We start from the raw sequence: 26,223 nt of genomic DNA, 5'->3' as shown, positions 1-26,223 counted from the left end.
AGTCAATTGCTTGTAAGTAACATTTAGTTTGATGTGTAGTCAAAGGGCAAGAAAATAAGAAAGGACTAGCTTTTTAAAATTGTGAAAAGGGGAGTGACTTTATTGGGGTTGAGATGAGTGGCCTATCAAGTGATATGATGTTTTCCTTTTTAGAAATATGTTCATATATTAAAGAGAAGGTGAAAGACATGAGGCATTAAGGTCATCAAGATCCTATCAGTTTGAAACGTTTCCAGCTAAAGATAACTAAGTCCCTGTCCTCATGCAGCCCTAGAAGACACTCTGCCCCTATGACCAGGCCTGGTTTCAAGGTCATGCTGTTTGTGTGTGTCTGTGCGTGTGTCTGTGTGTGTGTGTGTGTGATGGACAGTAAGTCGATGAAGCAAGAAGTTTTAAACAAGTTACTGTTCTCTGCAAATGGAAAACTGCCATTCACAGACCCAGTGTACAGACTCCATCAGCACAGCAGCCCTTGGTAACAGCTGTTCCAACTCAGGCCTATTCGCTGCTCCTTCCTGGGAGCACGCTACTTCTCTCTGCACGTGTGCTCAGCTCTTCCTTGATAATGTAGGTGGGAACGCACATTCTCTCAACAGTGACCATAAAGCGATCACGTGCCCCTCTTTCAGAGGGAGGGTCTTTTAAAAACACCCCATCCTGATAAAAATTTAAGTGTTGAAATATTTGTGAAACAAAGAAGGCGTATAGAGTGACCTTTTCCATCTCGAAGGCACATAGATAGTAGAGACCAGAGCTGTTAGAAGCACGACCAGATTTATGTTAAAGTTCTGTTGGAGGTTTCTGAACTTTAGAGCCTTATTCCACAGCCAAGAAGCTTCAGCTTTTGCCAATAACCACATTAAAATATGTGTACCTTGCATGGGTGAACCAATCTCATATACTAGTTTTCATTTGTTACACTATTATTTCATAAATGAGTGTTTTTTTAGTGCCAATTTTGTGCCCAACTAGGCAGTATGGAATGCAAGAGAAGGCATAAGTTATAGTCATACCCCTCATGGCCCTTCCAATAAAGCAAAGTGAATATGTAATCCACTTACAGTCAGATCATAGCAATATTTTTATTTGTAATGATCCCACATTTCAGTTGAAGAAAGTATTTATTATTCTAGGAAGAAAAACATTGGCTGAATTAATGGCAGACTCTGAATGGGCACTGAGCTCTATTCAGAATGCAAGTATTTTCAGTTAGGTGAGGTTGTTGAGGTTTGCTTTCTTTCCTGAACTCCTATGAATTAGCAAATTCTAAACCAGCTGTTTTCAAATTACATAAAATTGGTGCCTGCCCTGAGTGTCTGTTTCTCTCTGCCAAGTTTCAACTTGTAACTTATTTTAAAGCTTGGTCCTAAACACCCCAAACCAATGGAATGATAGCAGGCACCACCTTGAATCACAATATTTTTGCAAGAACATGTTCAACTTTGAAATAATGACCAGGTTGGAGAAAGAAGAGGTGAGAAGGGAGGAGTAGACAAGTTTGTGTTCTTATTTTTTTTTGAAACTTGCTTGAATTCATAAGTTGCTCACATTTCTGCTGGGTTTTTTTTTTTTTTTTTTCCTCAATGGCCAAAGTGGGAGAGCTTTGTAGCTCACAAAAGGGGTGAACTAAAAGGACACGTCTGCATCAAATGAAGATATTTGTAGGATGACAACTGGTGATAGGGTTGTATTTCAAAATGTTCTCTTGTGATCACTTGACAGTTCTCTCTCTCCTCCTTCTTTTGGTGTTGAACACATTGCTTAATTCCTTTCATCAAGAGCATGGGTTGGCAGACTTTTTTGTAAAGGACCAGATAGCAGATATTAGCCCTTGTGACCATATAGGTCTCTGTCATACAGTACTATTTGTTTACTTTTTTTTTTTAACAACACTTTTAAAATGCAAAATCTAATCTCTGCTTACAGGCTGTACAAAATCTTATTGCAGGTAAGATTTGGCTTGCAGGCTATCGTTTGCCAGCTCATGCCCTCAAGAAATATGGGGTGAAATCCTGGATAAGTTATGCTAGCATGATTTCTCTCTTTGCACCGCTTGCTTTGTTCTCTTCTGGTCACTGGCTTTCTCAGGAGCCAGTCCCTGGAGCCTTGCTCTCCTGTGTGATGTAATGGTGTGAAATGGTGTTTCCACTGGAAGGCCTGCAGGGGTAAATGCTGTCTCTAATTAACCTGTTCATTTAGTGCCATTATCCTTTATCTCCAATGCAGCTCTGCGAGGGGAGGATAAGGAAAGTGCTTAATTAGAGTAACTGTTTCGCATTGTCTGTGTTTGCATGATGAAGTATAAAAAGCCTGGGAGATGAAGCTGTCAGTCACTAAGCGTCTTTGGGAGCCTCTTGATTTTTAGCATTTAATAACCATGCTCTGTTATGGAGTGCTGTTGAGTGAAACCTCAGGTCACAGTCTTTGTGACACAAAGACTGACCCAAGACATCTGGCATATAACTTATGGCTAATGTCCACCAACTGGATCATGTCACTGGCAAGTCGTAGTTTCAAGGATGCTTGTTTATCTATTTGCTTGTTGCTTTAGAGTATTTTAAATGGTCATTTGTCATTTTAGTTTGTTTTCTGTCTCCTTAATTGGATATTAAGTGCTTCTAGTATAGGGAATGTGCCTCATATTCTTTGAAGCTTAAAGTCTGTTAGAATATCATTGCAGTGTTCATAGGGTTTTCTAATTCTGCGAAGATACACATAACAAAATTTACCATTTTAATATACATAACATAAAATTTACCATTTGTAACCATTTCTAATTGTACAGTTCAGTGGCAATAAGTACATTCATCACCATCCATCTCCCATTAGTCTTTTCATCTTGTAAAATTGAAACTCTATATCCATTAAACAATGACTCTTCATTCCTCCTCCTCACTCTCCCCCTGGCAACCACCATCTACTTTCTGCCTCTATGAATTTGCCTACTCTTAAGTGTCTCATATGAGTATTTGTCTTTTTGTGAATGGCTTATCTCACTTAGCATAATGTCTTTAAGATTCATCCATCTTGAAGCATGTACCAGAATTCCCTTCCTTCTTAATAAGGCTCAATGCTATTCCATTGTATGTGTATATATATCCCATTTTGTTTATCCATTTGTCCATCAGTGGACACATGGGTTGTGTCCATCTTTTGGCAATTGTAAATAATGCTGTGCTGTTATGAACACGTTTGAGTACTTGCTTTTAGTTCTTTTCTGTAGATACCTGGAAGTGATCTTCACAATAATTTTCAGACTGCCGAACTGACACTTTTCTTTTAGGCTCTATGGTACTTCAGGTATTTTTACCATACTTTTACATGTCATCTATCCTAATAAGGTCAATTTTGTAGTAAAGAAGTTAGTTATTAGCTATGATGAACAAAAAGGATCAGTGAGCACAAACATTTATTCATCCTGTAATATCAGGCACTGGGCTTAGCTCTTTATGTGAATTACTTTACTTAAGGCCCACAGTATGTGATCTGTATGTTGCAGAAGAGGAAATAAAGGCTTAGCAAGGTTAACAAGTTTACCTGAGTGGAAAAATTGGCAAAAAAAAAAAAGAAAAAGGAAATAAATTTATGGCAGACAAGTTGCTACTTCAGAGTCCATGGTTCTGGGTGCCAGGAAGCCATTCAGAAGAGTGGATTACATCTGTATATCTCATTATGTTCTCGGCATGGTTAGTAAAAGGCTTATTATTTTCCAAAGCCTGATGTCACTTTTGAATTTCAAAATCAAATTATATAAAATAACATGTAAAATTCTTTGAAAGCTCTAAAGTGCTATATAAATGTAAATTATTAAGCCTAGTGATGGGCAGATGTTAAAATGCTGTAAATGTATGGACCCCAAACCATCTAGACTGTAAACTGTAGTGTAAGGATTATGCAAGTTTAACCATGGCCTACCTTTGTGATTTTGTTAGAATACTGCTTCTATGCTATGTTATTCATGCCACTTGTAACTCTTATTAGGACTGGCACTACCTTTTCAACTGCTGTTATGAACGTCACAGCTTTTTCCACTTAAGTTGGTGGGAATAAGTCCAGTTCTCATATCATGTTCTTTTTTTGATATTTATTTATTTGTCTGCACTGTGCCTTAGTTTCAGCATAAGGGATCTTTAGTTGCAGCATGCAAACACAGTTGCGGCATGTGGCATTTAGTTCTCTGACCAAGGATCTAACCCTGGCCCCCTGTATTGAGAGCATGGAGTCTTAGCCACTGGACCACCATGGAAGTCCTATCACATCATGTTTATCACTTCTAGTATCCTCTGAATAAGAACCATGTCTTCAACCATCTTTGAAATCTCACAACTTTGAGGTTAGGTTTAGGTGCCAGGTAGCTTAAAGAACTGTCATGGAAGAGCCACTAGACTTAATTGTGTCACTTGAGAGGACAGAATTCAGGCCATTTGTATGCAGAGATTCTAAAGGGGCAAATTTCAGTTCAGAATACAATGCTTAGCTCTACAGTGGTAGACTGGATCCCTTGAAAAGTAGTAAGCTCCCTGTCAGTGGCACTATTCAAACATAGGCTAGAAAATCTCTTCTTGAGAGTCCCTTGGACTGTAAGGAGATCAAACCAGTCCATCCTAGAGGAAATAAATCCTGAATATCCACTGGAAGGACTTATGCTAAAACTGAAGCTCCAGTGCTTTGGCCTTCTGATGCAAATAGTCAACTCATTGGAAAAGACCCTGATGCTGGGTAAGATTGAGGGCAGGAGGAAAAGGGATGACAGAGGACGAGATGGTTGGATGGCATCATCAACTCAGTGGACATGAGTCTGAGCAAGCTCCGGGAGATGGTGAAGGACAGGGAAGCCTGGTGTGCTGCAGTCCACGGGGTCACAAAGAGTCGGACACGACTGAGCGACTGAACAACAATCAGGTGAAGAGGATTCCTACACTAGGACACTCATATTATTACTCTTCAGTTTTGGTGCATCATTGCTTTTACTTCAAGCGTCCTGAGAACTCCTTTTTAGCTTTTGTCTTATTTGGTACACAAGGCAGGTACTAAGAGGTTTTGCCTGGTTTATTTGTTGTACGAGGAACAAATAACTGTGCTGTGCTGGAGTGGCTTACAAGTAAAAGATATTTCAACCAAATCCAAATCATGGTCGAGGAGATAACAGAGTCATCTTTTTACATTCATGTTCTCCAGGGTCTCAACAGACCATGTACAAAATAGGGTTGGCAGTGAGCAAAGTGTCTGAAGTAGTTCAATAAATTTATGTTGATTATTTGATTTATTGACTTCTTTTGTGCACAGTCTTCTTGGAATTCCTCAGCATCCAGAGCTAGAAAACTTACAGTGTTTCAGTGGCTTGAACAAGGACTTGGGATTTGGCACAAATGACATTCCCTCCTCTTTTCTGATTAACGTGGCTCCAGGCTCAACCAAAGTTAATACACAGTGTAGAATATTTTCTCATATAGAGGCCAAAAGTACTTAAAATTCAGTGCAGGTGGAATTGCTTGTTTAAGTATCAGGAGGACAGCCTTGGTAATTTTAGTTGCATGAGTTGCTTCTTATTCTGTTTTAGGAGAATTTGAGTGTTGGAGACTTTGCCTGGAAGCCAGCCTCCAGCATTGACGTCTAACACTAACCGCAAAAGCAGTCCCCCCTTTCTGCTGGCAGAGCCAGGCCCACGTCCATGGCTGTGATCTCAGGGGAGGGCTCTTGTCCACGGCTTGGGTTTATGACTGGGAAGCCTGCCTCTTCAAAAGGTGGGGGAAAACAGAGCCAAAGTGACCCCACAGAATTTGAGCTTGAGCTTGTCAGATCCAGAGGACCCGTCAAGGTCTGGGATGTGGCCCAGCTTGAACTGGCACCCATGGGCTTCACCCGAGCCAGGTGTCAGAAATGGGTAAATATCAAATTGTATCTGATGAAAAACAGGAGGAAGCAGAGCTCCCCTTACCTCCTGGAAGGAGCCAAAGTCAGCCGAATGGTGTTTGGGCTCAGATGATTCAAAAGCCACAGTCTCATGACCCAACCAAAGAAATATTCCAAACTAGCCTGAAAAAATAACAGCATGTTTTAAAAAAAAAATGCTATCAAACACATTTATCTTTGACTCAAAATGAATTAAGTGTTTTTCTCCTAGAATGTCCAAATACTCACTTCGTATAGAAGACTGTAGGTTAACCTCTTCTGGAGAAATACTCAGGCTTAGGATTTTCTCTTTTAAATAAAAAACTTGGTAATGATACTACATAAGAAATGTTTGATCTTGTCCGGGGCTCTCAATTGAATTTATTGTCTTATTACATGGCGGGGGGGCAGGGGGCAGGGATACCAAAATAGATGGAAGAAATAATATTTAAAAAATCAGATTTATATATCTGAAAATAACTGATTACATAACTGCTGTATCAATGAGATATTGATAAGATAGAGAAGGGGAATAAGGATAGCTCAACTGGGCTCCCTATAATGTAAACATTAAGAAATAAAAATCCAATGAACATGTAAATGTCCTAAACTTTGATAAGAAGGCAGGTAAAAGTGCATACATTTGTGAAAACACAACAAACAGTATACTTAAGGTCATTACATTTCACTGTGTGCAAATTATACTTCAGTACACAAAAGGACAAAGTCAAATCAAGCTTATCTGTTGGCGCAATGATTTATGAGAAAGTTACAATATTAAGCAATTTAGGGGAGAGACATTTCCATCCCTTCAGGAAACTTTGCAAATCATTGGGGTTAACACAAATATAAGAAAATTTCAGTAATAAAAGTTAAATAAGCCAACAATGATTAAGTCATTGAATTCTAGACCTGGATGGAGCCTTCAAGATCATCATCCCTCCTAATTTAAACATTATATATGATTTAAAAACCTGAGACTCAGATAATTGTAGAGAATTATCCACAGGAATTTAGAGACAGAACTTCACCAGATGGCAGGACTGCAAGCTTAAAGCGCCTCTCCTTCCTTTTTTGTCATCCTGACTTCCTCCTGCTCCCACCTGCTATCCATCCCCAAGGCTCTGCTTTCAGCTCTCGCTGGCTTTCTCTCGCTGATTCATTAATTTCAGTGTTAATATTTCTCTATTCAATCAGTCAGTACTTTTGAGTTCCTACTATATGCCCAGCCCTGTTTTATGGGAGGAAAGTACAGCACCGAACCAAACAAACTAAGTATCTTTCCTCACAGAACTTCGTTTCTACGGGTGTCTGTGCACACAGAGTCCAGGTAGTAATTTCTGGGACATGAGCTCTGACCGATCCAGGCTCAGTGTCCTAAAGCCTCCTGCACATCGTAGCAGCGAGCTGAATGTGACAGTAATCTCAGCTTCTCACTGATTACCTCCTCCTCCTGCCTTGCCTGTGCCTGACGAATGCTTGACTCTTTTTTTTCTTTCTTTCAATGTTTCAATTGTTTATTAATGGACCAGATTACAAAAATAATCCTGGTAGATACCTTAGTTCATCCTTCTAATAAGCCTGTTGATCTGGTCTTCCCTGTTGCCAGCATCTCCACCTTCTATAAAATGGGTGATCTTTTTCTTCATTCCACCTCGTGGAGAAGACAATTTAAAGGGCCACAGGAAGTTGTTTGCTTCTTTGAAACGTTTTCCAACGGTATAGATCTCATGAATCAGATCCTCCATGCAGATGATTCCGTATTTCCCAAGAGATCGAGCAATCAATGCGTTGTCTGTCAGGGCAATTCGCTTTTTGTTGATTTTGCCATAACCGTGCTTGTAGATCAATTCATTCACAGACTTCAGATTTGGGTACCCCCATGCAATGCATGGCTCCACAATTCTCAGCATGTTAACTGATGCCTTGCTGAGCTTCACAGAGGTGCCACTGAAGACCTGCCGGAGGCGAAGGAGCTGCAGCACCTTTTGAACCTTTGGGCTCACACCGTTGATACCTCTGATCCTGATGACAAACGCCAATTTGGGTTCCGCGGGTACATAGAAGTTGCCAGCTTTCCGTGCCATCCTAGCCATTCGAATTTCGGTTCTGTACATCTGCCTGTATTCCTTGTGGTAATGCTTAGCTTTTTCATAAATAAGCTTCCTCCTTGCCTTTCGAAGCATCTTTTGGGCAAACTTCTTTCTCAGGCGCTTGATCTTAAGCTCTGCGAAATTCTTTCGCTTTTTCTTAAGGGTTTCTGGCACAGCAGGAACCTTCTTTTTCTTCTCTTCTGCACCCTCCATGGTTCCAGCCCGGAAAGAGGCTTTTTTTTTTTTTTTTTTTTTAAGATTTATTTATTCTAAATTTCTGGCTGTGCTGGGTCTTCGTTGCTGTGCACCGGCTTTCTCTAGTTGTGGTGAGCAGGGTCTATGTTGTGGTGCTCTGGCTTCTCATCACAGTGGCTTCTCTTGTCCGGGAGCACAGACGCTAGAGCGTGCGGGCTTCAGTAGTTGTGGCACATGAGCTTATTTGCTCCCTGGCAGGTGGGATCTTCCCAGAGCAGGGATCAAACCCGTGTTTCCTGCATTGATCAGGTGCAGTCTTAACCACTGACCACAGGGCAGCCCTTGTTTGTTTGACTCTTCTTCTTGAACTTCTCAGTCAACCAATTTCAATTCCCTAAGCTTGACCAAATTGATATTTTCTTATATCTGTTCAGCATCTCCTTGTTACTTTGCTTGCTCTTTGGAATGTTTCAGTACTTTTCTAACTCATCTCTCATATCTCCTCTTGTCCCCAACTCTGATCTTTCCTAAATATTACTAATTTCCCTAAAACTTACTTCCTCTGTCAACCCCTTCACACACCCACCTTCACACAGACACACACAAATTACCCTTGGATCTTGTTTCAAATTAAATGGCAACAATCTTTGTCATCAAAGGCAGTTGAAAGCATAGCTCCAACCTCCTTCTCAAATCTTCTTCCATCCCCACTGCAGGTCCCTGCTTTTATTGCAGCCACAGTGGGTTCTTGGCTGCTCCCTTAGCCGGTCCCCTGTTCTCTGTCACTTTCCAGTCGCTCACTGCATTTCCTACCTGGGGCCATCGCCTGTCCACCCCCATCCTCAGCCTCTGCATACATTTCACTTACCGCCTGATCTCAGAGACCTTCCTCAATCTGATCAGCATGATTCTTCCCTCCTTTGAATGCATTTATTTTTCACTGTGCTGCATTATGGTTATTCTTACTTTTCATTAAAATGATTCAATGGATTTTCATAAAATGACACATCCTTCTTGGGAAAAAATTTTCAGCTACAGAAACCTGCTTTTAGCTCCTCGTAAGAGACTACAATGAATGCGCTGCTTTCTAAGCAAATAAGCTCTCTGCAGATTATGTAACAAGGAACAATTTCAGGTACAGAAATTTTCAGGTACTTTCAGGTATAGAAACACCTATAATCTTTTCACCCAGATATGCTTTTCCTTGAGCATCTCTCCATCCCTCTGTGCTGATATACAAACATTGATGAAGTCTGTACACGTTCCCACAAATGAAATCAAATTTTCTGTCATTTTTTTTTTTCCTGTTGATATATTCTGGTGCTCTTTTAATGTTACTTGGTAGAATAGCAAAGTGTAATTTTCAGTAGCCACAAGGTATTTTATTGTTTGGCTTTTCCATAATCTAACAACCACTGCTTGTTCTTTGTTGGTGGTGGTGGTGGTGGTTTTTATTTTTAAGCTTGCCTTCATTTATTTATTAGGAGGTGCAGGGTAGAGGCTGTTATGTGTTCTGGCCCGTGTGCTTAACACAGCCTGTGTAAAACGCAAGTGAGCAGTCTGTCGTGGCCCTTGACAAGAACTGTCTCTGACATGCCACTCCATGTGGTTCAGGATCTGAAAAAATGTTTGAAGATCTCATAAAGAGGTTAGAGAAGATTGACCTAAAATCCCGAGTAAAATTGTCGCCTTTTTTTTTCAACTGCTTTGAACAGCGTTGTGCCTCCCATCGCCTGCAAGAAAGCCATTCATTGTTCCTTGTTACATAATCTGCAGAGAGCTTATTCGCTTAGAAAGCAGCACGTTCATCGTAGTCTCTCTCTTACGAGGAGCTAAAAGCAGAATCTGTTCTGTGTCTCTGAGGCATTCTTCGCAGCACAGACCTCATGCTATCCCTAATTAGCCAGAGCGTTCCCAGCCAAAAACCCCAGTGCCTGGGCTTGACAAAAGTCTGTTTTTTTTTTTTTTTTCTCCCATGGAAAGGGTGAAGCCTGCCTCTCTGTCGAGGGGCCCCTCCGTGAGACAAGCAACAGCAGGGTGGTGGGGAGCTCTCAGATCAGCCAACGCGGTGAAACACGCTGCCAGCCTCCAGAGGACTTGCTGTTTGCCTCCTCCTTTCCTCTCGAGGTGGGATCTCCATCCGACCGTCCCTTTGTACTCTAAATACCTCACCACCACGAGACCAGCCACTTCTCCTGCCCATACTCCTGTCTCTTTCCTGTTTCTGGCTTTAGGCACCAGCCTACCCAACATCCCTCAGCCACCTTCCAGTCACTTGCATTGATGATGTATGCGATTAGCGGCCTCTGCTAGTTCATTAGGAGATTAAAAGAAAAAGAAAGGAAAACCAGGAGATGGTGTGCCTGTCACTGTGAAGTGAAGCTTGACGGGAACACCCTCACTGTCCCTCCCCGCTGCCCCTCCTGCCATGGGTCTGCGGTCTTCCGTGCGCATGCGCTGGCGGCCGCCCGCGTTCCGAGGCTCTGCCATTTGCTCAGTGGGGGGACGTTTTCTTAGCCGAGCGGTGCACCGCTCTGCCTGAGGGATTGAGAACATATTGCTTGGCAGGTGGGCCTGCTCAGATGCACTGGCTGTTGTTTCAGCACTGACAGGGAACATACATCACGCAGGCCCATTATGCCAGCATAAATCCATGGTAACCTGTTCAAGAGGGCTGCACCAGCAAACAAAGTGTTTGGGTCTTAATAGGTGATATTTTTGAAACATATAATTGGGATCTGAGAAGTAATTCTGGGTGACAGGCCACTCCTCCTGCCATCTTCGCAGAAACTGGGCCTACAGCAAAATACCACTCCTGTCATGCCGCACGAAGATGACTGCCATTCCAGCTCGGCTCCAGGCAGCTGTGCGCGGCGCCAAGCATGCCAAGAGATGGTCTGTGCAGGGAAAAGAGCCTTCAGTTTCCTGGTCTCTCCTTTCTGCCTTGGTGCTCAGTACTACTGGCAAAAGCCGTTCCTGGCGATGTCAGTGGAAAACGTCAGAGCTCCCCTCCTTAGCCTACTAATATGAGCTTGAAAGGGAGCTAGAGTTTGCTGTGGTGTTGGGTAGAGGACAGATAAGCCTCTGAGTGGGGGACTCTGAGCTTTCTCATGAACAGAAGCTGCTATTCATTTCCCCTGCTGGACGTCAGCAGGAGAAGGAGATATTAATGAAGTCCCTGGGCAGAGCGTGATGGGACTCGGCTCTCACAGCCTGGCTGCTTCCCCATGGGGAAGGTGGACAAGTGACTGCCAGCTCCTGGGGGATACAGCAGGTAAAGGCGGACACGGCCTTGGTTACCTGCCACACTGTTGTCCGAATTCCAAAAACTCAGTGAGTGAGAGAGCGCTTTACACAGGTCGACATTAGCTTTGTCTTCTGGAGTCCCAGTGCGTGTTCCTCATGAAGCATAGCCTACATTCCTACACTCCCACCATGCAGACTGGTCACCAGTCTCCGCTCCCTGCACTTAGTCATCCGTTACTTTCTGTGTCTCCCCCAAATGGCATTCTTCTTGAGGATTGGTGCTTGGCTGAGTTCTGGGTTCCTGGGGGGTGCAAAAAAAGAAGGAAAGGAAGATGCTCATTAGTAAAGAGAAAAGCCATTGTTGGGTCATTGTGGAGTTGTTGGCTTTTCCTTTATCTTCTTGATTTCCAGGCCGTCATAACTCCAATATGTTTCAGTATGACTTGCCAAATGAAAACTGGGTGGCAATATTGTATTATTTCATTTTCATTCTGCCAAACAGCTAAGACAGTATCAGCACCATAGCATCTGCATCCTCTCTTGCTACAACAGTTTGTTTCCCTCAAGCAGACCAGAAAACTCATGAGATCAAGGATCTTCTAAATTTTAAGGACTAAGGACCAGCGGGAAGACTGTTGGGAATGTGAGCAGTCGCAGCCGGTTTTAAGAAACATTGGGTTTCCGATAGCCTGGCAGAGAAAGGTAATTATGAGAGACACGGACCTCACCGCACCCTGGACATGGCCCAGCCATCACTTTGCCAGTTTCACTGTTCGCTTTTGCTTCTGCTCAGCAGTGTGGTCAGTCACGACACAGCTCTGTGCCAACACGGAAAGCTTCCTTAAGACAGGCTTGGGTGCTCTGTCCCCAGATGTCCTGGGTTACGAGGTCTATAGTGAAGCCTGGGAATTCATATCTCTGAAATGTTCCCTATGTGGTCTGTATCCTAACAACCTGTGGGCTTTGGTTTGGGAAGGACACAACACTGCAAACCTCAGCATCTCCCCCAGTCTTACTGCTGCCTTGGGCAAATCCATCATCAGTTTCACCTATGAAATACTCTTTTAATCTAAATGACTTTAGTTTCTAAATTTTTAATGAATTGATTTTTATTGATGTGTAATTGACTTATCATATTAGTTTCAGGTGTTCAACATTGATTCATTTTTTTTATTGAACTGTAGTTGACTTAAAATATTATATTAGTTTTAGGTGTACAGCTTAGTGATTTAATATTTTTATACATTATGAAATGATGACCACTATGAGTCTAGTTACCGTCTGTCACCACACAGAGTTATTACAATATTATTGACTATATTCCTAGTGCTGTCACAAGGATGTAGTGTACAACCTGACTTGATTTTTTTTTAAATAAAAGAGCCTTTTTGAGATATGATTCACATAATGTTTGCCCACTAAAGTCAGTGATTTTTAGTATATTTACAACCTTTTAGTATATTGTGCAACTATCGCCACTCTCTTAATTCCAGAACAGTTTCATCATACCAAAAAGAAGTCCCATACCCACTCGTTCTGACCTCCAGCCCCTGGCAACCCCTAATCTGCTTTCTATCTCTGTGGATTTGCCTACTCTGGATATTTAACCTTTCAAATATTAAAAGCTGATGGGACATGAGTCCAGTTATTTTTTAGGGATCTCGAAGGAAAATTTTTCTGACTCTCCAGTGATGGCTTCTGGGTGTGACATGTTTTATGGTTAGAAATGCACCACTCAAGTCTAACTTTTACTTCCTTGTCTAGTATTAGCCTAATAGATAAGGCGTCTGACTTCAGATCAGAATATTGCAGGTTTGTGTCCTGCCACAGTTGCAAGGGGATGAATTGCTTTTTGAGGGCTTCCTTGGTGGCCCAAGCTCCTGCAATGCAGGAGCCGCAGGAAACTTGGGTTCAACCCCTGGGTCAGTAAAACCCCCTGGAGGAGGAAATGGCAACCCATTCCAGTATTCTTGCCTGGAGAATCCCATGGACAGAGAAGCCTGGTGGGCTACAGTCCATGGGGTTGCAAAGAGTCAGACATGACAGAAGCATCTTAGCATGCACGCATGTAGTATTAGCCCCTATGGTATTAACGCATATTCTCTTGTTCATCTTCTCTGCCTCTCTTTGGTCATTTCACCAACCCTCAAATTCTTGATAGACTCAAACATCGAGTCACCTCCAACTTATCTGTAGGATGAGTGATGTCAGTATTCCTATCCCTCTGCTCAGGTTTACCCAGGATTTTCTCCTGTTTCCTCTTCTCATTCATCTAAATAATGAAGTGTCCACCCTTTCCTCTAAGGTGAAGGCCTCCATTGTGCCCTCTATTCCAGTTCCTCCAGAACTTAGCTTCTGAGTATCTTCATTTTTTTTCTTCAACCTATAAAAATACTGAATAGTTCACACTTAAAACATTCTTTTGCTTCAACCCTGCTGCCCCCTCAGGCTCCCATCTATTTTTCTCATTCCCTTCGCTGTCAAACCTTTTGAAAGCACGGTTTGCTCTCACTGTTGGGGCTTCTTTTCCACCCACTCCCACCTGACTTTTTGCACTCATAATTCTGCTTTCATTCCCTGACTGAAATTCCTCTCTTCATGGTTCATGGTGTCATCTTATTTGCCAAGCCCAGTAACTTTTCTGGATTCCTATCATCATGACCTTTAGGTGCATAGAACCACACTGCCTATCTCTCCATCTTGAAACATTCTTTTTTCTTTGGCTTCTTCTACCTTTGGCTCCAATGCTCAATGCCTTCCTAAATATGGATGCCCCCTCTTATATCTGTCTCCTCACTTTTTCCTTCCCCAATCTCATAACACCATCTGGCTCCTAACTGTGTGGATAGCTTCCAAAACTGTCTTCACCACTTGGATGTCCTGCCAGCTTCTTACACTCATTGCTCAAAACAGAACTCATACCCTGGCAGGCTTTCTGTCTTCCCTAATTCTAGCCTTAGTGTGACCCAGGGTTGAAAGCTTGACTTCTTTCTTTCAACTCCTTGATCATCGTAGATGACAGCCATCATGAATAAAATAGCCCATTTGTTCTATCTAGGCTTTATTTCTTCATCTCTTGTCCTATTGGTCAATGCAGTTGTCCATATCCACCTCTTCATTGTCTTTTATCAAAACTATCACTCGGCCCTTCTATCTCTGCCTCACTCCATCATACATATTGCTGCCAGATACTAATCCACCTTCTGACAGACTTGATTATATCATTTCCTTAGGCAACAATCTTTCAAATTCCTTTAATCCTACTGAATACGTTCTATTAATATAGTCTTAACCTAACTTGTGAGGCCTTCTACAACCTGAACCTTGTCTTCCATTCCAAGTGTATTTTGTACTCTTCTTCTTCCTGTTCTCTATGTTCTAGTCTAAGCAAAACACTGATTATTTCTTTCACCTGCACAAGTTCTTATTTCTAAGCCCTTGTTTATTCTGTATCTTTTATCTAAAATGATGTTGTTTATCTCTGCCATTTCTGTTGAAATCTTGTCACCCTTCAAGTTCGTTCTCTTCCATGAAATCTTCTTGTCATAGAATTTCTCTCCTCGTTGGATTTCCAGAATTCCTTGTGTGTGTGTGTGTGTGCGTGTAAGGGGTGGGCAAGGACTTTTAGCACTTTGTCTTGCTTCTCACTTATTTATGTGCTTGTCTTACCCAGTCCTCCAAGACAGAAGCCTTGCATTTTCATTCTTGTAACTCCTATAACAGCTGATAGAGTACTGTAAGTGTAGTATATTATGAATAAATATTTCTTGAGTGAATGAATTTTTTAACCTCTATAAAACACAGGAGATATAAACTAAACTCGTGGATGACAGGCTTTATGTCAGTGTCAAGAGAGTTCTCAGTAGTTTCTAAACTATTATTTTCAATCAATCCAAGTGCAAGACTTAGATGAAGGAAGCTTGAGAGAATTGTAGCAAACCTGACATCATCTTCATTGCAATGTCTTACATTTGCATAATATTTTATACCATTTGATAGTACTTTCACATCTTACATGACCCTCTCTTTATCTATGTAGGCTTAGAAATTATTCTAATACCTGGCAGTTCATAAATGGTCACTTGTGGTCTGGGGAGTTAGTGACTTAACCAATGTTAGGTGATTAGATAGTGGCAGCGCCTAAACACAGGGACATATAGACTGTCTGTAAATATTTGAAAAGCTATCTTGTAAAAGAAGATTAAATCCCATTTTTTATTCTTTATTTTCTCAGAGGACTGAAAAAGTACAGGCAATTTATGCTAAACTATAGAGAAAAATCGTTTAACAGATCCATTCCAAGATGGTGTTGACTGTCTCCATTGTTTAAGAGGAGATCAGGGACAGCAAGCTGGCCAACCAGGTGTAGGATGTTTCATTGCAGTGAGTGACTGAAAGGCTCATTTTGCCAAGGTCCTTTCTTCTTATGCAATTCTGCAATTCCTTTTTAGGTTGGCACTGTGCTCCTATATTGTAGAATCTAAGATTTGATATCTGACTTTCTTTAGAACTGAGCTTTAAGAAAATGTAGCTAGGGTGTGGGATGATCCACCATTCAGATCCTAAATCTTTCATACAACTGGGACCCCAGCTTACCCCAGCCACTGTATATAACTGTCAGTGGATCATCTGCAGGTGGGAACATAAAAAACACATTTTCACCCAATTGTTTAGTGCCTATAGCTGCCAGCCCAGGAAGAAATGAAGTTTGCTGAAAAGCTCACAGATGCCAGCATCACATGTAGCCGGCCCAGTCTGGCACTCCACGCACCTGTCTGGTGTCATGGACATGGCAGGCAAGCCCAGCATTCTCTCAGAATGGCATCGTCTGTTGGAAGGAGGTCGGTGACTCTAATGAGATCCAAACTTTTCCTTGAAATGGGGACTTGCCTAAAAAGGCAACGGCGACAGAACAGCCAAATGGAAATCATGATATTTCACTGAACTCAGAACCAAATCTGCCTTTTTGTTCCGTCTTTATAGAAACATTTTGTGTGCCATGTGCCTTGGGAGCCAAGAAGAAATCATACTTTGGCTCCCTGTTCTACTTCACGAAGCTCAGATACTGTAAATACCCTCCTCTCCTCTCATAACATTAAATTTTTCATGAATTCATCATAAAGGAGCCACTTTGTAGGTTTGGCTGGTACTAGTGAAAGACTTCATTTTCTATTTCACAGTAACTTTTTCAGTGCAAAAAATTATGGGTGCAATGTTGAAAAGACTAGAATTATTCATCAAGTCTTCACTGCCTGCAAATTAAGAGAATTTTTCTGAAACCTATCTGGGAGAATGCAGACACAGACATGCATATTTTAGATGATGCTACATCTCAGCTATCACTATCTAATCTTTCTCAGGAGAATAAGGGGTAAAGGAGGGCATGTGCGTTCTGATTTCTTATGGATTCATTCAGGAGTCCACACCAGCTCGCAAGTTTCCCCTGCCTTCCAGTGTTCCTGTAAGTCACGAATGCACTGTAAAGCAGCAGTCCCTGACCTTTTTGGCACCAGGAACCAGTTTCATGGAAGACAGTTTTTCCATGGACTGGTATGGAGTGATGGATAATTCAAGTCTGTTACATTTATTGTGCACTTTATTTCTATTATTATTACGTTAGCTCCACCTCAGACCATCCGGCATTAGATCCCAGAGGTCAGGGGACACCTGCACCAAAGGATAGAATCTTTACTGTGTTATGCATTCATGAAAATACCAGTAGCTTTGTAGTTGGATGCAAAAGATGTTCTAAAGAGTCAGCATAGCGAAACGCAATGGTGCATCAGAGTCCCCTGCAAGGCTTGTTGAAACACATGCTAGGCCCCACCTCAGGAGTTTCTGATTCAGTAGATCAGGGGTGGAGCCCAGGAATTTGCCTTTTGACGAGTTTCCAGGGAGTGCTGATGCTGCTGTTGTAGGACTACATTTTGAGAAACACTGACATACTGAGAGAGTGTCAGTTAGAAGTCAGCAAACCTCGCTTCCAGCACTGAGTCCACTCTTAATCAACCACGGGTCTGTGGACAAGTGCCTGGGCCTCTTCCCTCATCTCTAAAAGAAAGGTAATGACACCTGATCTAGGTGACCTAGGGTGACTTTGACAATAAAATCTGAGAATCCACAGGAAAGCACTTAGCACTTTTGCAAGGACTTGAAACATGTAATTACTGTACTGAGGAGAGTTCAGTTCAGTCACTCAGTTATGTCCGACTCTCTGCAACCCCATGGACTGCAGCACACCAGGCCTCCCTGTCCATCACTGACTTCCAGAGTTTACTCAAACTCATGTCCATTGAGTCGGTGATGCCATCCAACCGTCTCGTCCTCTGTCATCCCCTTCTCCTCCCGCCTTCAATCTTTCCCAGCATCAGTGTCTTTTCAAATGATTCAGTTCTTTGCATCAGGTGGCCAAAGTACTGGAGTTTCAGCTTCAGCATCAGTCCTTCCAATGAATATTCAGGACTGATTTCCTTTAGGATGGACTGATTGGATCTCCTTGCAGTCCAAGGGACTCTCAAGAGTCTTCTCCAACACCGCAGTTCAAAAACATCAATTCTTTGGTGCTCAGCTTTCTTTATAGTCCAACTCTCACATCCATACATGACTACTGGAAAAACCATAGCTTTGACTAGATGGATCTTTGTCAGCAAAGTAATGTCTAGGTTGATCATAGCTTTTCTTCCAAGGAGCAAGCGTCTTTTAATTTCATGGCTACAGTCACCATCTGCAGTGATTTTGAAGCCCCAAAAAATAAAGTCTGTCACTGTTTCCACTGTTTCCCCATCTATTTGCCATGAAGTGATGGGACCAGATGCCATGATCTTAGTTTTCTGAATGTTGAGTTTTAAGCCTAACTTTTCACTCTCCTCTTTCACTTTCATCAAGAGGCACTTTAGTTCTTCTTCGCTTTCTGCTGTAAGGGTGGTGTCATCTGCATATCTGAGGTTATTGATACTTCCGGCAATCTTGATTCCAGCTTGTGCTTCATCCAGCCCAGCATTCTGATGATGTGCTCTTCATATAAGTTAAATAAGCAGGGTGATTATACAGCCTTGACCTACTCCTTTCACTATTGGGACTTAATCTGTTGTTCCATGTCCAGTTCTAACTGTTGCCTCCTGACCTTCACATAGATTTCTCAAGAGGCAGATCAGGTGGTCTGGTATTCCCATCTCTTGAAGAATTTTCCACAGTTTGTTGTGGTCCACACAGTCAAAGGCTTTGGCATAGTCAATAAAAACAGAAGTAGATATTTTTCTGGAACTCTCTTGCTTTTTCGATGATGGAGCATATGTTGGCAATTTGATCTCTGGTTCCTCTGCCTTTTCTAAAACCAGCTTGAACATCTGGAAGTTCACAGTTCACGTATTGTTGAAGCCTGGCTTAGAGAATTTTGAGCAGTACTTTACTAGCGTGTGAGAGGAGTACAATTATGCGGTAGTTCGAGCATTCTTTGGCATTGCCTTTCTTTGGGATTGGAATGAAAACTGACCTTTTCCAGTCCTGTGGCCACTGCTGAGTTTTCCAGATTTGCTGGCATATTGAGTGTAGCACTTTCACAGCATTATCTTTTAGGATTTGAAATAGCTCAACTGGAATTCCATCACCTCCACTAGCTTTGTTCGTAGTGATGCTTCCTAAGGCCCACTTGACTTTGCATTCCAGGATGTCTGGCTCAAGGTTGGTGATCACACCATCATTATTATCTGGGTCGTGATCTTTTTTGTATAGGTCTTCTGTGTATTCTTGCTACTTCTTAATATCTTAATATCTTATGCTTCTGTTAGGTCCATACCATTTCTGTCCTTTATCATGCCCATCTTTGCATGAAATGTTCCCTTGGTATTTCTAATTTTCTTGAAGAGATCTCTAGACGCTCCCATTCTGTTGCTTTCCTCTATTTCTTTGCACTGATGACTGAGGAAGGCTTTCTTATCTCTCCTTCCTATTCTTTGGAAATCTGCCTTAAAGGAAGGCAACTTGGAGAAGTGTCAAGATGCGGACATTCTATCAAACTCAGGCACATAGGTATCACTACTACCATGCTAAGAAGGGACCAACAAAGACAAGATGGAAATATTTTAGGGAATTCCTCTCCTCTGAGGCCTGTCTCTGAGAAAAGTCAGATACCCCAGTTTATTCCCATTCTATACTATATAGCCAGGTTGTATTATGAGATGGAGCACTGTTTCTCCCAACTGTCCTGTGATTCAGAATTCCCTGGGACACCTAACAATGTACAAAAGCCAGGCCCATTTTCCTACTTCAAGGAACCTGGACCTTGTGGTGATTCTTCAGACCCTCCCGAATTTGAGAACCATTATATGTGGGCTCTTGACAACTAAGAAAGAAACTGTATACTCTAGACAGTGGTTCGCAACCTGTCTGCGCACTGAGATCAACCCAAGGAGCCTTAAATTCCACATGCGTGGGCCACTGTCCAGTCAAGTTGAACCATAATTTCTGGAGTTGCGGTCTGAACATCACTACCATCTTCAAAAGCTCCTCAGTTATTTGGATGTGCAGTGAAGGCTGAGAACCACTGACTTAGAAAGAGTCCCCTGTCATGACATCAGTCCCCTGTCATGACATCAGCAAAGAGGCTGTGTGTGTGTGTTGGCTGGTCTCTTTCCCACACCATTTGGTCAGGACACTGAGGGCAGCTCTGGTGCCTAGAAACCAGTCCAGCACCTTCCACTGCCTTAGATGCTCCAGGTGTATTGGTTGTAATTGTGAATGAATGAAGTGCCAAGGGAACTCATACCAAAACGTCCCCACATTTAAATAGTTTATACAAACACGGCCTTTTGTAGCATTCAGACCCTCACAGTGAGAGGGTATTTATCGAAAAATTTGCAGAATCACCATCACAGGGTATCAGTTGAACAATTTCTAGAAGAGGAGTCAACCCTAGGTATAATTTATTCTTCCAGGTGGGACCAGGAAGAATAATTTGCCAGGGAGCATTTGCATTGCAGAGCTCTGAGAACACTAAGTGGGGAAGCAGTTGAACACCTACTGTGTGCCAGACATTGTCATGTGTTCTCGCTTCCCAACAAACTTGCATCCTTCCTATCTTTTTTTTCTGAGGGGAGAAAGAAACAGCAGCAAATTGCCCACAGTGGGAAGCTAGAGGGAGCTCATTTGATTCCAGAGCCCAAATTCCATTTCCGTGTTGTTCAGTCACTAAGTCGTGTCCAACTCTTTGCAACCCCATGGACTGCAGCATGCCAAGCTTCCCTGTCCATCACCATCTCCTGGAGTTTGCTCAAACTCATGTCCACTGAGTTGGTAATGCCATCCAACCATCTCACCCTCTGTCTTTCCCTTCACCTCCTGCCTTCAATCTTTGCAGCATCAGGGTCTTTTCCAGTGAATCAGCCCTTCACATCAGGTGGCCCATGTATTGGAACTTCAGCTTCAGCATCAGTCCTTCCAATGAATATTCAGGGTTGATTTTCTTTAGGACTGATTTGATCTCTTTATAGTCCAAGGGACTCTGAAGAGTCTTCTCCAGCACCGCAATTTGAAGGCATCAGTTCTTTGGCACTCAGCCTTCTTTATGGTCCAATTCTCACATCCATAGATGACTACTGGAAAAACCATAGCTTTGACTTTGGACCTTTGTCATAAAGTGATGTCTCTGCTTTTTAATATGCTGTGTAGGTCTATCATAGCTTTTCTTCCAGGGAGCAGGAAAAACTATGGCTCTTTTAATTTTGTGGCTGCTGTCACCATCCGCAGTGATCTTAGAGCCCAAGAAAATAAAGTCTGTCACTGTTTCCACTTTTCCCCCATCTATTTGCCATGAATACTTATTTATTTTAAATGATATTTATTTAAAATATTTATTTGGCTGTGTTGGGTCTTAGTTGTGCAGTGGACTCTCTAGTTTTGCACACAGGCTGCAGGCCCCAGCCTCCAGAGTACTTGAGCTCAGTAGTTACACTGCATGCGGGATCTTAAGTTCCTGCCCAGGGATCAGAGCCACGTACCATGCATTGCAAGGCAGATTCTTAACCGCTGGATCACTAGGGAAGTCCTCCATATTTATTTTACTGCCCCTCAGATTTTCTCCAGCCACCTGTGCCTGGGCAGGGTGGCTGGAGGGAAGGCACCTTGGAGGTGCCTTCTGGAGGGAAGGCTGGAGGCAAGGGAGGCTCCCTTGCCTGTCCTGAGGGCTCCTCCCAGCCATGTGCGGCTCCACCCAGCGCTTCCTGCCTTCTGTAACAGGCTTTCTCTAGCAAGTTCTTATTCACCCATGACCTGTTTAATTACCTGATCACCTTCATAAGGGCTCGGGTACCCTCCTCCCTCTTGGTATCCTGGGCCAAGCAGGGTGCAGAGCTTGTTATCCCCAGAGCTTTGTATGTGTGCATTTTCTTGGCTCTTCCTCCATGTAGACAGGGATGTCCTTGAGGGCAGGAACTGTTTCTTGCCCCAGTCTCTCTGTTCTCTTAGCCTCATGTATTTCCTAGCCCTTTGGAGGCACCCAGTGTTTTTTTTTTTTTTTTTTTTTAAAGAACGAATGACAGGAGAAACTCATCTGCCAGCAAAGATCTCCAGAAACACTTCAGCATGTGTGCATGTGTTGTGCTTCAGAATATTTTAGAAACATTTTCCAGATTTAATTGAGGCTTCTGGGAAGCCTTGCTGTGTTCTTCCTTGCGAAAAATAGAAGGTCGTTACCAGGAAGTCTCAGCGTACCGTATTTATCTGGTGAGTTTTGAAAATACTGAGTAATGGGACTAATGACTCAACATAGTAGTTTCCAAACTGTGAGGTAATCTTTGGACTTTGCAAGATTATTATATTAAGTGTACTTTTTAGTCTGTCAGTAAAAAATAAAAAGCCTGTATTTTCACATTAGAATTCAAAGAACATCTGCTGCGTATTGTAAATAACATATTTTGAAAACCAACTGATGCATACTCAGCCTGCCTCCGCCTGCTAACCATAGCCGGTCCTTAAGACGGGCTTCAATGGGCCACTGGGACGCTCTTGCCGGCACCCCACCATCTCCCATAAATCTCGAGACACCTGTGGCCCCCTCGACACACTCGGCAACGTGAGGTTTTCATTTTCCTATTTTCAGTTGGGATCAAAAAGGGACTGGATTCCTGGATGATTTAGAACTGTTAAGAGTGCTTTTTCATGGAGTCAAGCTTAACAAGGCTTTCCACTGAGGCCCTTCCTAAGGATATGAAACCTCAGAAAGCCACCACTTGCCCTTGCCCAGGGCCAGTGACCCCTCCAGCTCCCGACAGGAGGGTGTACTGTTTGCTGCTCTGCCTGCAGGGAGGACAGAACTCAGAGCTTCTCCATCTGAGCCAGGCCTTCTCCCAGCAGCGCTGTCAAGTCCTCCTGCCCAGATCTCACCTCCTCGTGGGACTGAAAAACTCAGTCAGCTTTCTCCCTTGTTCCTTCTCAGTTTGTCTTGTTAGCACTCTTTCCTAGCAAGTAAGCACCATATGTCTTCTTGGGGAACTTGTTTTCAGGAGATCCCCAGCACACGTGTGCTGGCTTGGAAGAGCGGGGCGGGGGGGTTGTTGGGCTCACCAGCCGTCCTCAGCAGAGTGCAGCTTTTGAGGGGTGCCATCTGCCCCGTGGGCTGCTTTGTCCTGAAGCATGAACACGGTATTTCCCTGGTACTTTCTGGGGGTCACGGAAAAGAGCCTGGCTCGCAAAGGGGTGTTTCGGGGCCACAGGGAAAGCCTGGGCCCACTCTCTGCATTGGCTCCTCATTATCTGGCAGGTTCTGTTCCACAAACACCTCTTCCTTGATCTTGTTCTCTGTCCTCATGGAGTGGATAGTGCAGCCTGATAATATGAGAGGGACATTGTGTGCTCTTCTTTTGCTTTCTTGCTCTTAACCAGTCGCCGGTGCCAAAGCGTGCGACTAATATGTTCCGCGTTTGAAATCATTCATTTTCTGTAACGTGGAGTCCAGCATCCTGCTTCTAACTTTAATACCTGTCTCCTTTGAAAGCCAGCTTGTCGAGCATCCAATTTGTCTTTTTTTTCTTCTTCACTTTCCCCCTTTTTTCCTTGCGCTCAGGCTGTCTTTTATCAAAAACCAGTCAGAGGGTGAGCCATTGACACCTCATGGCATGCAGCAGCTTGAAGCATCTTCTTCATTCACCTTGACATCTTTGTGGCAAAAAGAAAGCAAGGGTTGGGAACCCTTTCTATTCATCCGGGCTTCCACCAGAGCTCGCTCTTTGAAAGCGGCTTCACAAACAGCCTTATTGGTTGTTATTGCTACCTGTCTCCCTGGAGGTTTTACCAGTTGTTTTGAAAGGCTGGCTGTTTTCTGTTCCCTCAAGAATTCACCTTACCTAGGCCTCCTCATTGCTTCCCCTGTCCCTACAGAATCAGTAAATAATAATAATTGCCAGACCTTGTTTTGGGTTTTTCTGTGTGCCAGCAGCTTTGCATGATTTCGTGTCATTCTTACAACAACCTTTAGAAGTAGTGCCCATTTTAAAGATGAGGAGACTGATGCATGAGGGGTTTTGTCCCTTGGTGGAGCTAAGACGTGAACCTAAGCATTTGAACTTGAATGCCCAGGCTTTTTACAAATAAGCTAAGCTGCCGGGTCCCCTATGCTCTCAGTCACTCATTTGGATTTTGCTAACTTAGTCTTCGGTTTATCCATGGAAGGACTAGATTGCAGCAAAAATGAGGTGAATGAAAGATAATCTATGGTCTGAAGTTCTAAGGGATAAGGCAGACTCCCAGCAGTCACTATGGCCCATTAGATAAAACAGTATTTCTCAGTAGCACAGAGAATATTAACAAGAGTGGTGGAGAAGGCGTGGTGAGGACCATAAGGGAGAGAGTGGGGACCGAGTTCTGATACAGCCCAGGGTGATAAAGTAGTCGTGGTTAATCACTGGCTAATCATGATTCTAAGACTGCACAGTGTTCACTAACTAGAAGCTACCACTGGTTGAACATATGTATTACATGACGCTGTATGCTTTCATTTAATAATCCCTCATGATTCTATGAGATAAGTATTATCTCACCTTTAAAGAAGAATAAGTTCAGGGAGGTTAACTTGACCCAAGTTTGCTTGGATCTTAAATGGAAAAAAAAAAAAAGGAGATTTGATCCCAAAGCTATGTGTCTTCAACATCTGTACTCCGTTCCTCCTTCCTTGCCAGCCTGTACCCATTATGAAATTTAACCAGAATCACTGGCATTGTTAGTAGGCCATCCTACTGGTAATGGAAAGAAATAGAGGGATCTTATGTTTGTGGACCAGAGAGTATAGCTGAGCAGAGTATACAAAGGTTTGCACTCCTGGTCCCATCAGTGACCTTATCATGTTCAAGTGGTCCCAGCAGTCAGCTGCCATGTTCTTTTTTTTCCTAAGGCAAAGTTGCCAACATGTATTTTATTATATGATGGAATTGGGCACAGCAAATGTAATATTTTTATGCACAATCATTTCACTTTATCCATTCAGATTCTCACTCTTTGCTAATATAACGATCTCAAATTACCTTTGATTTTTTCCATTACTTCGTATGTCTTAGTCTGTTCAGGCTGCAAATACCACAGACAGGGTGGCTTAGAAACAACAGAAATTTATTTCTCACAGTTCTGAAGGCTGGGAATTCCAAGATCAAGGTGCCGACATGGTTGTGTCCTGCTGGGATCACTCTTGCTTATTCATAGCTGGTCATCTTCTTTCAGCTGCCCATGTTCTTCATGTAGATAGGATTTTAGTTAGAGAACTTTGCTTCATGGAGGATTGCTTCTAGCATGATCGCTGGTTGCCAGACTTTGTAGAGGGACACATATATGGGTTCAGGGAGCCGTCAGAAGTCAGAGGAGCTGGGAATGTGTACCCAGCCCTGCTCTTCAACCACCTATACAGCCTTGGTGACTTCGCTGAACTCTCTTCAGCCTCTGCTCTTTAATCTATACATCATGTCAGATAATTCCAGGGTTTGTTTTAGCTCTAAATGATGATTGCTCTCCACTCTCAGGCCATTTATGTTACACACAGAGGAAGAGCCCTGTTAACCAGTGACATATGTAGCTAGTTAATTGAGAAAGCCATTTAAAGGAAGAAGTCACAAAAAAGAAAACGTTATCAACATTTAATTTTTTTAAAAAGCAGCTTTATTGTAATGTAATTGATATACCAAAAACTACACGTACGTGTACAATTTGGTAAGTTTTGATGTATGTACCATCCACCATATCACCATTACAATCAGGCTAGTGAACATACCTGTCACTCCAGAGTTTCTTCATGCCCCTTGCTTGTCACTTCCTCCCCTTCATTCCACCAATCCTATCCACCACCAAAGCAACTACTGACCTCCTTTCTGTCACTACAAATTACTTTCCATGTTTTCTACATAATTATTTAGAGTTTTGTCTGTGTTGTTGTGTGTTTCAACCCATGAACAAAGTATTTTTCCATTTATTAGGTTGTCTTTAATTTTTCTTAAGAATATTTTATGTTTTTCAATGCATGGATCTTTCAGGTTTTTTGTCAGAATCAGCCCTAAATATTTCATTTTGGTGAAATTATTGTAACACACACTTTTAAAATTTCAATTCAGTTTCATTGTTGCTATTATAATTGGCTAGTACAATTAATTTTTCTACAGTGATTTTCAATTATATATAATGAGAATATATTGTAATTATATATTCTATATATTCTGCAGTTATGCTAAATTTACTTTCTATCATTCAGATTACATGTTTAGAGTATTATATACTGTGTATTCTTTTTTGATCTTCTTTCATTCTACATATTATTTAGCCAGTT

The 26,223-nt window shown here is 42.4% G+C and overlaps 2 protein-coding genes across 2 annotated transcripts in view; one reads left to right on the top strand and one right to left on the bottom strand.

Annotated features, from left to right (window-relative positions):
* AUTS2 (activator of transcription and developmental regulator AUTS2) overlaps positions 1 to 26,223 on the top strand; it is a 1,187,145-nt gene that overhangs the window by 765,400 nt on the left and 395,522 nt on the right. The window lies entirely within an intron of this gene.
* LOC133064074 (large ribosomal subunit protein uL30-like) lies at positions 7,405 to 8,218 on the bottom strand. The gene has a single exon (XM_061154025.1). It carries the CDS (start codon positions 8,196 to 8,198, stop codon positions 7,452 to 7,454), a length of 747 nt encoding a protein of 248 aa, XP_061010008.1. The 5' UTR covers positions 8,199 to 8,218; the 3' UTR covers positions 7,405 to 7,451.

This window comes from Dama dama, chromosome 10 (genome assembly GCF_033118175.1).
Source record: "Dama dama isolate Ldn47 chromosome 10, ASM3311817v1, whole genome shotgun sequence".
Classification (NCBI taxonomy): Eukaryota; Metazoa; Chordata; class Mammalia; order Artiodactyla; family Cervidae; genus Dama; species Dama dama.
Note: the sequence above shows the minus strand (reverse complement) of the source record. Positions and strands in the feature narration are given on the sequence as shown.